Raw genomic sequence first — 14,746 nt, 5'->3', positions numbered from 1 at the left:
GAGTGAGTGAGGAACCTGGCTAAGGTGAAGAGGTCTGACAGGCTTTACGAAATGGGGCATAAACTGCAAAATCACGCCGCACCACGAGAGGGCGACAAAGAGCAACGGACTTCTTGTTCGTCTTGAAAGTCTGTGGTGGTAAATATTATTATTCCCCATCCATATTCGGACAAGCTCCGCCTCCTCGACTAAGATTGGACAGCAGTTCACAAGCGTTCAACTGGTCACGTGTATGAAACCAAGGAGTCACATTAAGTACAGCTTTAAACAGAAGGACTGTGCATGCTTAGACACGAGATATCGTGTTTTAAAATAACAACAACAACAACAACAATAATAATAATAATAATAATAATAATAATAATAATAAACCTGTTGTCGGTGAATTTATATATCCTTCTTGGATTGTTATTTTTTTTGCTTGTACCTGTTTAGTTCACTGCTTTGTTTCAGTTTAGTCTCTTTTAATAATTGACAAGTCAGTTTGGGAAGCTTTAAACAGTCACGAAACATTTGTTTTATCCTTATTTTTAAATCATTGTTCCATTTTACAACAAGAAATATATATATATACAAGTATAAACGAATCACTAAGCATCAGTCTCGAATCGTTTTAACGCACCGAACTAAATAAATCATTTAAATATTCGGTTCGTACGTCACCTTTGTTTTGGCTTCTGCACTATCCAATCAGCGGACTGCATGGAAGCGTGACTTAATTACTAGCCAATCATTGCGCGCAGTAGGCGGAGCTTTCTTGGCTAATCCCAGCGCAGAGGGGGACGTTTGTCGGAAAACGGGTGGTGATAAACATAAGTCAGTGTTCCTGTTTACGTCTGGTTGAAATTTCGGGAAAGAGAACACGACCGTGACGGTGCAAGCCCGATCCACGCCTCAGAAAGAGGTTTAAAAGTGCTATTTTGCAGTAAAACTTGCAGCACTACGCCTGCACCTCTCCTGTCGTTAGACAGGCCGTTTCAATGCATTACAGAGAGCCGTTATCACCGAGGAGATGGACGCCAGCGACCTGTTCTCGAGCTGCAGAAAGGGCGACGTTGCGAGAGTGAGGTGTGTGTGTGTGTGTGTGTGTGTGTGTGTGTGTGGTTGTGTTGTGTTGTGTTGTGTTGTGTTGTGTTGTGTTGTGTTGTGTTGTTTTGTTTTGTTTTAACAGGTAGGTTGTATATTTGGTGGCTGATGTTCAGGTTGTGATTGTTGCATTTAGTGTTGTTGTATTTGGAAGGATTGTTGTTGTTGTGACTGCATTTACTGTTGTTGTGGTTGTTATTTGGAAGGTGGTTGTTGTGGTTGTGATAGTTAGCCATGTTGCTGCTGTACTTGTTCATGTTGAGTTGTGGTTGTAATTGTTGCACTTAGTTTTGTTGTTGTTGTGACTGTTGCATTTCATGTTGTTGTGACTGTTGCATTTCATGTTGTTGTTGTGACTGTTGCATTTCATGTTGTTGTGACTGTTGCATTTCATGTTGTTGTGGTTGTTATTTTTGGGAAGGTGGTTGTTGTGGTTGTGATACTTGCATCATTGGCCATGTTGTTGCTGTACTTGTTCATGTTGAGTTGTGGTTGTAATCGTTGCACTTAGTTTTGTTGTTGTTGTTTGAAAAGGTGGCTGTTGTGGTTGTATTTAGCTTTGTTGTTGTTGTTGTTGTTGTTGTTGTTTGAAAAATAATGGCTGTTGTGATTGTTGCCTTTAGTGCCGATTGGAAACGTAACTGTTGTTGTGGCCGTGATTTGTTGTTTTCAGCTTTGTTGTTCTGTTGTTGTCGGTGTTGTGGTTTTGTTTATTTTTTGGAAAGGGCCAGCTGTTGTGGTTGTGATTGTTGACCATGCTGCTGTTGTAGTTGTTCTTGTTGAGTTTGCGACAGTTGTAGTTAGAATTCTTGCATTTAACTTTGTTTTGTTGGGTCGGGTTGTTGTGGTTGTATTTAGCTTTGTTGTTGTTGTTTGTTGTTTTTAAATGGCTGTTGTGGTTGAGATTATTGCATTTATTATTGATTCGAAACGTTACTTGTCGTGGCTATGATCGTTACGTTCAGTTTTGTTGTGTGGAAAAGTCAACTGTTGCATCCGACTTTGCTGTTGTTTTGTCATCGTTGTTGCATTTAGTGTTTTTTTTTGTTTGTTTGTTTGGAAAACTGTGTTTTTGTTTAGCATTGTTGCTAGGAAAAGTTGTTCTTGTTGAGTTTGAAAAGTTGACTTCTTGTGATTGCTATGCGATTATATGATGATGATGTTGTTGTTGTTGTTGTTGTTGTTGTTGTTGTTGTGACGAGCTGTATTTTTTTGGTCATTAAGTTCACGAAAGGGGAAAGAAGAGGGAGTGATGTATAAAGCTGCTAGAATGCACGTGATAACAGGAGATAACTTTCGTGGACGTTCCACAACATTTAAATGTAACTCTTAAACACTTTTTGTGAAAAGTTCATTTACATAATAAATAAATAAATAAATAAATAAATAAATTTGTGAGTAAACGAATGCCGGCTTGTTCTTTTTCTTTCTCAGATACCTGGTTGAACAGAGAGATGTGGAACTGAACATAAGAGATAACTGGGACAGTACACCTCTGTAAGTCCTAAACCTTTTTATGATCATTTAGTTGTTTCGACTGGTTTAAAGGTGAAAAAGTGCTGCTTTATTATTTTTTTTACTTCACTCTTTAAAATAAACTCCTTAGCGAATGTGAGTCAGTGTTGGTCACGTGACAGATAATCGTTATTACATCATAGATTCTTGGAGTATATCAGCTGGAGCTTTCAGAGGACTCGATTAACCTTTTGTTTTATGCGAGAGGTGATTACGCACTACAGATTTATATTGGACCTACGGTACCGTTGAAAAATCGCACGCTCCTCCGAATATCGCGGCGATCTCTCGATTCCGCGTTCGTTTCTCGGATAAATATGTTTCTGTACATCTGGTGGCCCGAAGCAAGAAATTACACCCCAACGTACGCCATTCATATTATTTTATATGAAAAATGAGCAGAGTGAATACTTCATTATCTTGGACGGGCCGCTAAGCTACATTTTAACATGCTAACACTTCTTACTCTAGATAGCCAGATACGTAACCTAGCTAGCTAGTTAGTCGCTAACCTTTTCTATTTACGTTGCCTCAACAAGCGGAGGAAAAGGAGTAAAGCGGACAAACTGACTAAATCCAATTCATCAGCGTTGAGTTCTTACCGATGTTTCGGTTTCTTGTCGCTTTTCTTTTCGCGTTTTTGGACTTTAGATGGAAATCAAGCGCCCCCTGGTAGTCTGGAGGCCCTCTACGGCCCTGATGCTTCTTCAAGCAATTTTTTGTTGTTATTATTATTATTATTATTATTATTATTATTATGCAATATAAAATAATTGTACGCTTTAACTGGACAAATTGTAACATGCATACATAAATAATAAAACTACAGAAAACACGATGTCACACGATGATGAGTGTTTCTTTTTGCATTTCATGTGTGTGAAGGTACTATGCATGCCTCTGTGGACATGAGGAGTTGGTGCAGTATTTGTTGGCCAATGGTAAGTATCAAACGTTTGTATTCAACTGAGATCTCACCTGACGTGAGCGGTTTGCCGAATCTAACAACCAGTTAATGCTAAATTATTCCTATTCATTTTTATTGGTTATTAGCAAGACGAATGATTTTAAGGAGCATCGGGAATAAGAAATATCAGAAATTTTCGTTTTTACTAAGAACAGCGAAGTTAAATTAAATTAAACGGCAGGGGCTGGTTATAGAATGTTTAGTGTGAAGTTTTTGAGCGGTGCGTGCGTGCGTGCGTGCGTGTGTGTGTGTGCGCAGGAGCGAAGTGTGAAGCGAATACGTTCGATGGTGAGCGATGTCTGTACGGAGCTCTGAGCGATTCCATACGCCGTCTGCTGAAGGAGTACAAGCGGATCACGGCTAAAACCATGCAGCGGGATTACTACGAGCAGTTCCTGCAGACGTGAGACACACACACACACACGTGCAAACGTACACGCGCTTGTGCGACCGAGCACATCTTCACTACAGCAGCAAACCCACTTCCTGCATGTAAGTCATCCTCAAAGGCACACGTATTCAAATGATGCAGGATACGTACGTGCAGAAACCAAACTTTCCAGTCAGCCGCCAGATCCACAGCTTCACCGGTTGCCTTTAAACGCGTTTTGTTCTAACGACTAACTATTACAACGCGGTTGAGTTCTCCAATCTGATTGGTCAGAAGGCGTGCGTCGTTTTCGTATAGCAGCACGGCTCAGACGGTAGTTCAGGCTGTAACGTGAGCGACGGGTTTATATTAATGCGCCCGTTTCTATAGTAACAGCTCAATCACGTGCCAGAGACGCACATAATCTAAGACGAATAATAAAGGGATTAAGAAATTGCGTTATTGTTTTTAACAGAAAGAACAATATGTTGTTGATGTGGTGAAGGTTTTTCGTTAGGAGATCGTGTAGGATTATGTCAGATATATCTGTGACCAGATTTGTATTCGGAAGGACAACTGGTGAACCGGGCACCCAAGGCCCGTCTGGATCGATCCCGCAGAAGAGCTACTGTAGCACAAATTGCTGAAAAATGTTAACGCCGGCTCTGATAGAAAGGAGTCAGGACACAGTGCATCACAGCTGGCTGCGTCTGGGGCTGCGTCGCTGCAGACCGGTCAGAGTGCCCATGCTGACCCCCCTGTCCACCACCGAAAGCACCTACAATAGGCACGTGAGCATCAGAACTAGACCGGGTGCATGTGTGTGTCGCTTACCTGGGGAAGAGATGGCACCAAGATGCACTATGGGAAGAAGGCGACCCGACGGAGGAAGTGTGATGCTCTGGGCGATGTTCTGCTGGGAAACCTTCCGTCCCGGCGTTCATGTGGATGTTACTTTGACACGTCCCACCTATCTAATCATTGCCGCAGACCAAGTACACCCCTTCATAGCAGGATAATGCACCCTGCAACACAGCAAAAATAGTTCAGGGACGGTTTGAGGAGCATGACAAAGAGTTCAAGGTGTTGACTCGGCCTCCACGTTCCCCAGATCTCAATCCGATCGAGCGTCCCGGGGATGTTCTGGACAAGCAAGCTCTTGTGAAGTCAGTGCCTCGATGGCGACACAAGGGGGTCCTCCGCAATATTAGGCAGTTGGTTTTAATGTTCTGGCTTTACATTGTATTTACATTTAAGATTTTAATATTTTCGCTTTCTAAAAGATTGGTGTATGATTAACCTCCATGCAAAGCTTACATTCTGGTGCAGGGTGGAACTTGAGGCACTTGAACCAAACCTTAGTATTTGCATTTTCCAAGCTTGAAACTAGCCCTGAGCTGGAACGATGCCTCTCGGCACCACACCTCATGAGACGCGCGGGTTAATCAGGGAGTCGTTAATACACCTTTGCACTTGTGGCTCATCTCCCTGTTGCTGTTAAATCATTTTCTGAAAATCTGGTGTTTAATTGGTAATTTAGCTGCTTGTTTACTGAACCTCTGTTTCCTGTGTGTGTTTATGTGTGTGTGTGTGTGTGTGCGCAGGCTGCTGGAGCAGGGCTCATACAGCGATGTGACGTTCATGGTGCACGGCGAGATGTTCCGCACGCACCGTTGCGTCCTCAGCGCCCGCTCCGAATACTTCGCCCACATGCTGGAGACCAAGTGGAAGGGCAAGACCATGATCGCTCTCAAACATCCACTGGTGGGCGCTGTTTCACGTAACACGCATTCAAAACACCATCGAGACAGAGACGTCCGAATCCTGTAGGATTTCACTCCGTAATCGCTTAATAACACCGCGCCGACCACACGGCAGATCCAAGCTCTGCGGCCGCTCGATTTCGTTGCATGAAAATGAGCCGATTTGCATGCGAATCCTGCTTTCACTCGCCATGAACGGATGTGTGTGCAAACCAAATGCGGCCAGGTCTTCCAAAGACTAGGATATAAAGACTACACGCAGAGTTCGGCCTCTGTTTTAGAAGGTGTGCGGGAAAAGCACAAAAATCTCCAAAGTGCGTTAAGTATTCAGCACTGTTTCCGTCCACTTCTGGTTTTAAGCCTCATCTTTTTATGCGTGGGCAGATGTTAGGATACACAGTCAAGGGCAAAAGTTTGCATCCTGGGTAAGCAAAAAGTATTCTGGGGGGAAAATACAAACAAGAAATGATACCTACCGAAAAAAAAAAATCACCAGGAAAATAGTTTGAAGAAGGAAAAGAACCAAAAGGAAGAGGTCAGTGTTTTTGCCGTGAACCTCTCGGACTTCGGACCGAAATAAAAACGTATGAGGTTCGTTTCTTATGAGAACGAAAAGAACATCTGTAAAGCGTACTAAACGTCTTTCTATGCCTTCTTCATTTATTCCTTAGGGTGTGCAAACTTTTGTAAGTACATATTGTCGAGGTGACACTTTTTAAAAGGAATATACACTTTGGAGTGTGCTGTTACAGGGAAATAAAAAAAAAAGTCATTATTATTATTATTATTATTATTATTATTATTATTATTCCTACACCACAGTGACGATCGAAAGGTGGTGCTGTTCAAACGTTTATAGTTCCGTCCAACAGCGCAGTGGTGTAAGGTTTGTTAACGTTAACTAATGCCGTAAGTAACGCCGTTCTTTAACGGATGGAACCTTTAACGTAAATCGCTGCCTCCGCTGTTCGCCACGAAAAGGTTAATGTTTTAAACGAGGCCACGTCCGAAATGAGCCGAGAGCAGCTACAGTGCAGATCTAAAACGATCTTCCCTCAGGAGTGTGTGTGTGTGTGTGTGTGTGTGTGTGTGTGTGTGTGTGTGTGTGTGTGCGTGTGTGTGAACGCTGGGTTGGGTTCATCCTTAATGCCTTAATTCTCTATTGTTTCCATCTAGGACAGGACCTCGAGGCGTACGGAACGTGAAATCTCGTGCCGCGTCATTCTCTCCGTCTAACCTCGGTTTAATTATATACCGTATGCTCATTATATATGCGCGAGTACGCTGAGAACAGAATGTGGGAAAGGGAAAGTGAGTGAAAAGAGGATTCGCTCTTACAGGTACAGCCAAAGTTTAAAAATTAAAAAAAAAATAAAAAAAAAACACTTTAATGCAGTTTTATTTTCGACGCTCGGATTATTAATACAATGAAATGACAGAATTCTTACGTTTTTGAGTACAGAGCTTGAACCAACTGCATTTAATCATCTTCAGTAAATACTTCTTTTCTGCGAGTTTAAAGTGTGTGTGTGTGTGTGTGTGTGTGTGTGTGTGTGTGTGTGACCAGGTGAATCCGGCTGCGTTTGCCGCCATCCTGCAGTACTTCTATACTGGTGAGCATCACAGGACATCGAGGGGGCTGGGGCGGGGGGGGGTTGGGGATCTTCCGCTTCAAAACGAAAACAGTGTAGACTCTATCCCGGAGTTCCTCAGCGTGTTGCTTGTACATTCTGTGGCTGTGCAGGTCGTCTGGACATCGACGTGAGTTACGTGGAAGACTGCAAGCGTCTGGCCAAGCAGTGCAAAATCAGCGAGCTCATCGAGGAGCTGGAGGTCAAGTGCAAGCAGGTGCAAGAGTTTGGTGAGACGCTGCATGATGCACAGACACCCTGTTTTACCCCCTGTTGTTTCATGCGTCTTGTATCCAGAGCGAATCCTGACGCGATTTTAGCCACATGTATGTTATGAGAAAATAATCGACCACACGGTGGCGTGTAACGCGAAGAATCCCACCCCAAAGTTGAGAATTCCGGTACTTTTCTGTCTCTTGTTAGTGTCCAATAAGCCGGGGACGTGCGTGAAGGTGCTCACTCTGGATCCTCACGACTGGCAGCTGCAGGACGGCATGGCTCTGTTAGCCGACAGCGCTCTCCCCGCCGATCTGAGGGTGAGACACGAACACGTCAGACCTGGTCACAAGCGCGTACCGCCTTGTCTTTATTCGATCCAACTGCATATGATCCGCTTTCTCAGGTTGGATACGGGCAGCTTCCTTTTGATTTGACGGACAGTTTTCCCAGCTACCCTGACATCTGCTTCCGGGTGGACGGTTATGACTTCCTGTGTCATAAGGTGAGGGAATATCCAGGCTATTTATTTATTTATTTATTTATTTATTTGTTATTTATTTGCTCGCTCTGTTTGTTAAAAGCTGTTCTGCTTTTTTATATTGCAGGCATTCAACTAATCTCAAGCTTGAAACGTGTGTGTGTGTGTGTGTCCACAGGCATTTTTCTGTGGCCGTAGCGATTACTTTAAGGCGTTGGTGGAAGATCATTTCAGTGAGGGAGAAACCCTGCAGTCTCTCCCCGAAGTTCCTGTCATCACCCTACATGATGTATCTCACGAGCTATTCACCAAAATCCTCTACTACATCTACAGCGATAACACACAGGTATACACACACACACACACACACACACACACACACACTAGTGAACTCAATGCTTGCTCTATTTACTGTAACAGAAAGCAAACGGTGTCGCATCTTTCAAGCGAGAAAATCAAGTCAAAGCGAAAGCTTGCTATATGATATGGTGGTAAAGGGGCGGGGCTTCCAGGGGGTCGGTTAAAAATACCTGTGCGACTGTCAATCGTTTCAGATGCATACGTCGATTAGCTTATATGCTATTTTTATTCGGGGGGTAAAAGAGAAGACTGTTCTGAATTTCAGGTCATGAATCTGTCTTCTGATTGGCTGGAAGGTGTTGCATGCACAGGTAGTTCCGTTCAGTTCAATCACCGTTCTAAATTGACGTGCTGCCTATAAACGGTTGTAGCCATAGTAACGTACAGTTACAGTTGCATACAGTTGTCAGACTCGCAGCTTCGTTATTAGTAGAGACGCGGCACAGACGCAGGTAATTCACACACGCACAATCGCTCTCGCGCTCTCTCTCTCTCTCATAATTATTTATTATAAATAAATAAATGGAATCTTATCGCACTAGGGTATCTGTGTGTATGATTTAGAGCGGGCAGAGTTCTAGATCTAACATATATAAAATACCTGACAAAAATTAACCTTTATTTATTTATTTATTTATTTAATCCTTTCAGTCAAATTTTGCACCGCAGACATCAGTGACAGATTTTTAACTCATCAGTGCTGGGAAGTGACCACAGTATAAACATGTAATGCACACCTAACCATGGATTATCCCTTGCGTATGAGATAATGCTAAAACAAATATAAGGTTATTAAGTCTACGTGCAGACGCTATTCTTATTTCAAGCCTGAAATGCTCTCGTTTACTGGCAGATTTAGTTTATTTATACGATGCTGGTTCTCGTCCTGGCTTGTGTTTTCAGCCGAGTGCTGTTAACTTGCTTCATAAAAGTACATGTGGAAAGGGGTTACTTACAGTATTTGGCTTAACACACTGATGCTCCGGTTAAAAGTTTCTGAGTATTACGTCATCCACTGATGGAGATCGACCGATAATCGGGTTTCCCGATATTTAAGCGTTTTTCCATAATCGGATATCGGTTTTGTAATATCGGCTCCACCGATAAATGGCGCCGCCTTGTGGGCGTTTTGAGAATGCGCGCAGGACCGCCATTGCAGCGCTGTATCTGAAGGGAGACGAGTGTGCACAGGTAAAGTGTACTTGCTTCGCTTTAATTAATAAACTTTATTCCGCATAACAGCCATTAATGCACAAATTAGATGTTACATAAACACTTGATATGTAGTTTAAGCAGCTTAGTGCTAGGAAATAGACAAACTCGCTGAGTCACGTAATCTGTTTACCTCACCGAAGCTTTTATTTTAAAACAAAACAAAACAAACGACACTTTAGTAACAGTGCACTTTATTTTTAACTTTTCGCACTCTTTCAGACCCCTCTATTTATTGGTGTATAAATATAAGTTGTTGTGTTTGCAAGCAGGAAGTGAAATTGACAGAATTGTTGTAAATAAAACGGTTTGTTCAGTTCAGTGGTGTCATTAGCATTGTGTCAGAAACAGAAGTAAAACAATAAATAAATATCGGTTATCGGGCACATAAACATACAAATAATCTATATTGGTTTCGGTTCTAAAAAATCAATATCGGTCGATCCTCTATCCACTAATAATGTGATGGGTTGTTGTGTATTTTGTGACAACACAAACTGAGATCATACGCAATCGGTTTTATGCAGAAGTGCTGAGAAAGTCCCTGTTAGTGGCGTTGGACTTCTGATCAGAAGGTTGTGAGTTTATATCCCAGCATCTCCAAGCTGGGCCCTTGAGCAAGGCCTATGAGATGAATGTAAGTCGCTCTGGAGAAGGGCGTCGGCCAAATGCCATAAATGTAAATGAATGTGTCTGAGCTACTAACATGCATGGAGTATTGTGTGTGTGTGTGTGTGTGTGTGTGTGTTGCAGCTGTCCCATGATAGTGTGTACGAGGTGCTATGTGTAGCGGACATGTACCTGTTGCCGGGTCTGAAGCGTCTGTGTGGCCGCACCCTGGCTGCGTTGCTCAGCGAGGAAAACGTTCTGCACATGTGGAAGACGGCCAAACTGTTCAGCCTGTCGCGCCTCGAGGACCAGTGCACAGAGTACATGGCCAAGATCATCGAGAGGGTGCGTTCCTCATGCACGTGTTGTCACAGCTGGGCTTTTGATCTCTGGAACATGGAATATTAATAAGCACAGGGATCTGGGATCACCTTTTGATGCTGTAAATAAATCAAACGGATAATAAGAAACGTGTGTGGCTCTTTGATCCTGAACCTTTTGTTTGTGTGTGTGTGTGTGTGTGTGTGTGTGTGTGTGTGTGTGTGTAAGCTGGTGGAAAGGGCAGAGTTTGCAGAGCTAATCCGAGAGGACGCCGCGAGCGTGGCGGCACGCCAGGAGACGGACTCCATCCCGCTGGTGGACGACATCCGCTACCACATCAGCAGCAGCGTTCAGACGTACAGCGCCATAGAGGAGGCCAACCAGAAAGTGCACGCCCTCGAGCTCCTGCTCAACTACATCGGCCTGGACTGCTGAACACACACACACACACACACACACACACACACACACACACACACACACACAGAGAGCGAAGACGATGCGTAGGATAACACAGTGTGACGTTACGGCTTTATTTACGCTTTCTGTGCAACTAAAACGAGTAGCATTCAGTTTTAGAGTAACATTTAACTGATATTTAACTTTAACTCGCTTTAATACACAACCATGCAGAATGAAGATTATAAAAAGCTTTAAGTAAGTTTACTTATTGTTTTTACTTTAGTTTAGGTTCGGTTCTTATTAACCCGAACAAGACCCGGTCAGATATTATTTGTGTATCCGTTTAGCATGGCTGCATAACAGTACAGTTACAGTGACATGAGGTTTGGGCTGCACAATAATGCCTAAAATCCTCATTCTTCACAATTATTTAAGCAATTTAGGAGCTAAATAGCTTCACTGCATCGTTTCGAATAAACAGGAAAGAATTTAATTATCTGTCGAATTGTCCTTTAGAAGCCTATAGATACAAATACAGATACAAAAAAAAAAACAAACGACGACAACGACGCAATTATCAGCAAATGAATCGTTTTTTCAAAATATAAAGACCTAAATAAACAGGCCACAGGAATCCTGTGAACTAATGCATCTTAAACTCTAGTTAATGTTCACCAAGTATCCTTAGCTAAGCTGACCAACCCTGGAGCTAATTGCGTTTAATTAATTAAGAAATCTGAAATTCATGACGTAAATGCCGTCATATAATAACGTTAAGCAAAAGTGCTTTCTTTTCTTCGTCAGATAATGAGGTCTTTCGTAAAAATAAGTAAATAAATAAATAAATAAAGACTTTAAAAGTCTTTTGGCAGTGTGCTAGTAGATAGAAATTGTTTCTGTTGTCTCTATTAAAAGATGTTTGGACACAAATACATAAAATACACTGGTAAAATATATAAGATATAAAATATATAAGTGAGGAGCTTTTAATAATGCACCACTTAGTAATAACTGACATCTAATTGGCGCTAACCATTTTAGCTAAGCTCAATAATAATAATAATAATAATAATAATAATAATATCATGCTGATTTAAACACACTTATCCGTTCAGGCATGACATAAATGGCCTTATTATAATAATATTATAAGTGCTTACTTTCTCTTCATTATTAAAAGCTCATGGGGTCATTTATATAACAGTTTACCTACAGGATTCGAAATGTGTTATTAGATACAGATTAGGAGACGAAATATAACAAATATGTTTATTTAAGAGAGGTTGAGCTGCTCCAGTGAGATCTCATATAATACAAATTACAATTTCTTTTTTTTTTTTTTGTTCTGTTTTATTTTGCGTTGTGTGTTATGAGCTGAAATTACTTCTGGAAACAAAAAACAAAACAAAAAAAGACGTCTCTAAACTAAGAGATGGGTTCGTGACGCACACTTTTCACCACTGTGTTGACGGGATCGTGTGCGTCGCGACCGGAGCTAGAGGTATCGAGCTTTATTTGCGATTAGAATACATGAATCTCCGTGTAGACGCGTGAGTCTGAATGCAGTGTGTTATTACCTGAGCTCAGGTGTGTGAGGATCTGGACAGGGCGATAAACGTGGATTGGATTCGGACGTTTTGAGACCTTCGGTTTATAAGGTTCCGACCCTTTTTCATCAGTTAATGTATTATTCGTAACTCGTTTAAAATGCGCCGCTAAACATTCGCAGGCGGCGAATTTGTTGCGTTCTTGATTCTGAATTCTGATTGGTCAGAAGGTGCCGATGGATTTTAACATTAGCGCAGGCTGTAATTCGTATCACCGTTTCTGTTAACGTGCTCGTTTTAATTCGTCGTCATTTCTGCAGTAACAATTTACACATTGACTTGTAACCACAACAACAACAAAAAGCCTCGATTAAAATCGACATGTTGAAGTCGTTTGTTTATTTTTGATATATTTTTACGGAAGGAGTCACCAGTGTCAGAGCTTTGTAGCAGTCAGAGGAATAAATCATTGTAATAGCTGGCAAATTGCTGTGGTAGAAGAGGAATAAAATACCGAGACATTCTGTTATTACAAAATGATCACTAGATTAAAATCACAGAATCGTCTGAACCTTATCATTTCCTTAACTAACTTGATTTACTGCATTAGTTAACATGAACCTTATAAAGCCAAGGTCTTGATTTATTCAGCTGTGCAATATTCTAGAACAGTCTTACATTATCTAGGTCTGGTGCTAAGCTTGTGTTTTACTTTAGTGGTTTTATTATGATAATTTTTTCTTTTTATGGCGCTTCGGTTTCACTCTGCGGTGCTCTCAAAGAAACAGTGTAGCGTGAAAAATGAAATTTACACCCACGTCCAAAGGTAGTAGACCAGCTGAGACACGTGTCTAAAAAACAACAGAAAAAAGGGTTTTGCACTGGGGCAATGAGTCTAATGTTGCTAGGAACTAAGAACCACCAGTTTAGTTTCATGTGTTTACATTTACAGCATTTGGCAGATGCACTTATCCAGAGCGACTTTTATACAACTGAGCAGTTGAGGGTTAAGGGCCTCGCTCAAGGGCTCAGCAGTGGCAGCTTGGCAGTGCTGGGATTCGAACTCGCAACCTTCGGATCAGTAATCCAGTGAGCTTCCAGTGGTTAAGACGTCTATTGATGTACAATTTAATGAAACCGCATGAGATGTCTTGCCTATTTAGTGACGGAAACCACGTTCGCATGTAGCACGTTCACCTCACACGACCAGGGTTGGGAGTTCGATTCCCGCCACTGCAGAGTTTGCACGTTCTCCCCGTGCTGCGGGGGTTTCCTCCGGGTACTCCGGTTTCCTCCCCCAGTCCAAAGACATGCATGGTAGGCTGATTGGCGTGTCCAAAGTGTCCGTAGTGCATGAACGGGTGTGTGAATGTGCATGTGATTGTGTCCTGCGATGGATTGGCACCCCGTCCAGGGTGTACCCCGCCTTGTGCCCGATGCTCCCTGGGATAGGCTCCAGGTTTCCCGCGACCCTGTAGGATAAGCGGTATAGAAACTGAATGGATGGAAACATCATACACTAAACACGTCTTGGCTGATCGACTATGTTGGGAAGAGTAACTGTGTAAATTTTAATTCTTTACTAAACTCTTTCTTGAATGTCTAGACTATAATGTCTCAATGGCTTTGTTTTTGTATGTGTGTGTGTGTGTGTGTTAGAGAGAGCGAGAGAAAGAATGAGTGTGTCGGATGTTAATAGTGTGTCCAAGGACAGTTTTGGTCCAGATTTGATGCAGAGGGCGCACTAATTTCTAAATAGCAGTAATATTTTTCACACTGGCATGAAATTAGTTTTGTGAGTATAAAACCAGAATGCATAGAAGCAAATAAATAACCGTTATTTAAAAAAAAAAAAAAGCAAACCTGTTTGAATGTCTTCTTGAAATGTTAATGCCCAGATGCTGTACTTAAATTATTTCTCTACAGGGGGCGCTATATACCTATACTGCACTTTCAGCACGTGTTATCTGAGGCGAAGGTAAATCGTTAATCTCAGTTTTGGCTTGCAATTAAAAAAATAAATAAAAACAGTTCTTTTGTCATGTGGATGTAAAAAATGAATTTCATACACCATTCAGCTCCATGGTGATTTGGGTTTGAAAATGGAATTATATTGGATTTTTGTGTAGTAATACAGTATGTTTAATACAGTCTGGGTATTATTTACTCAGTTTGCACATGCTTTAGCAGTGAGGCAGAATCCTGTCCCCATCACCCGTTTCAAATAGAGAAGAAGGAAAAAAAAAAAGATGACCACTCACTCCTT

General features: G+C 41.9%; 1 protein-coding gene across 2 annotated transcripts; it reads left to right on the top strand.

Annotated features, from left to right (window-relative positions):
- Nucleotides 1-496: 496 nt before the first annotated feature.
- Nucleotides 497-14,522, top strand: abtb1 (ankyrin repeat and BTB (POZ) domain containing 1). Of its 2 annotated transcripts, none has more exons than XM_053625751.1 (12): nucleotides 497-1,068; nucleotides 2,521-2,583; nucleotides 3,487-3,542; nucleotides 3,827-3,971; nucleotides 5,543-5,702; nucleotides 7,269-7,314; nucleotides 7,446-7,562; nucleotides 7,756-7,868; nucleotides 7,955-8,053; nucleotides 8,208-8,375; nucleotides 10,355-10,555; nucleotides 10,760-14,522. In XM_053625751.1, exons 1-12 carry the CDS (start codon nucleotides 1,013-1,015, stop codon nucleotides 10,964-10,966), a joined length of 1,431 nt encoding a protein of 476 aa, XP_053481726.1. In that variant the 5' UTR covers nucleotides 497-1,012; the 3' UTR covers nucleotides 10,967-14,522. The 2 variants fall into 2 exon arrangements, with proteins under 2 accessions (XP_053481726.1, XP_053481727.1); XM_053625752.1 differs by lacking the exon at nucleotides 497-1,068 and adding an exon at nucleotides 1,092-2,408.
- Nucleotides 14,523-14,746: the final 224 nt, after the last annotated feature.

Source organism: Ictalurus furcatus, chromosome 5 (assembly GCF_023375685.1).
Source record: "Ictalurus furcatus strain D&B chromosome 5, Billie_1.0, whole genome shotgun sequence".
NCBI lineage: Eukaryota > Metazoa > Chordata > Actinopteri > Siluriformes > Ictaluridae > Ictalurus > Ictalurus furcatus.
This window is presented reverse-complemented; position numbering and strand designations above follow the sequence as displayed.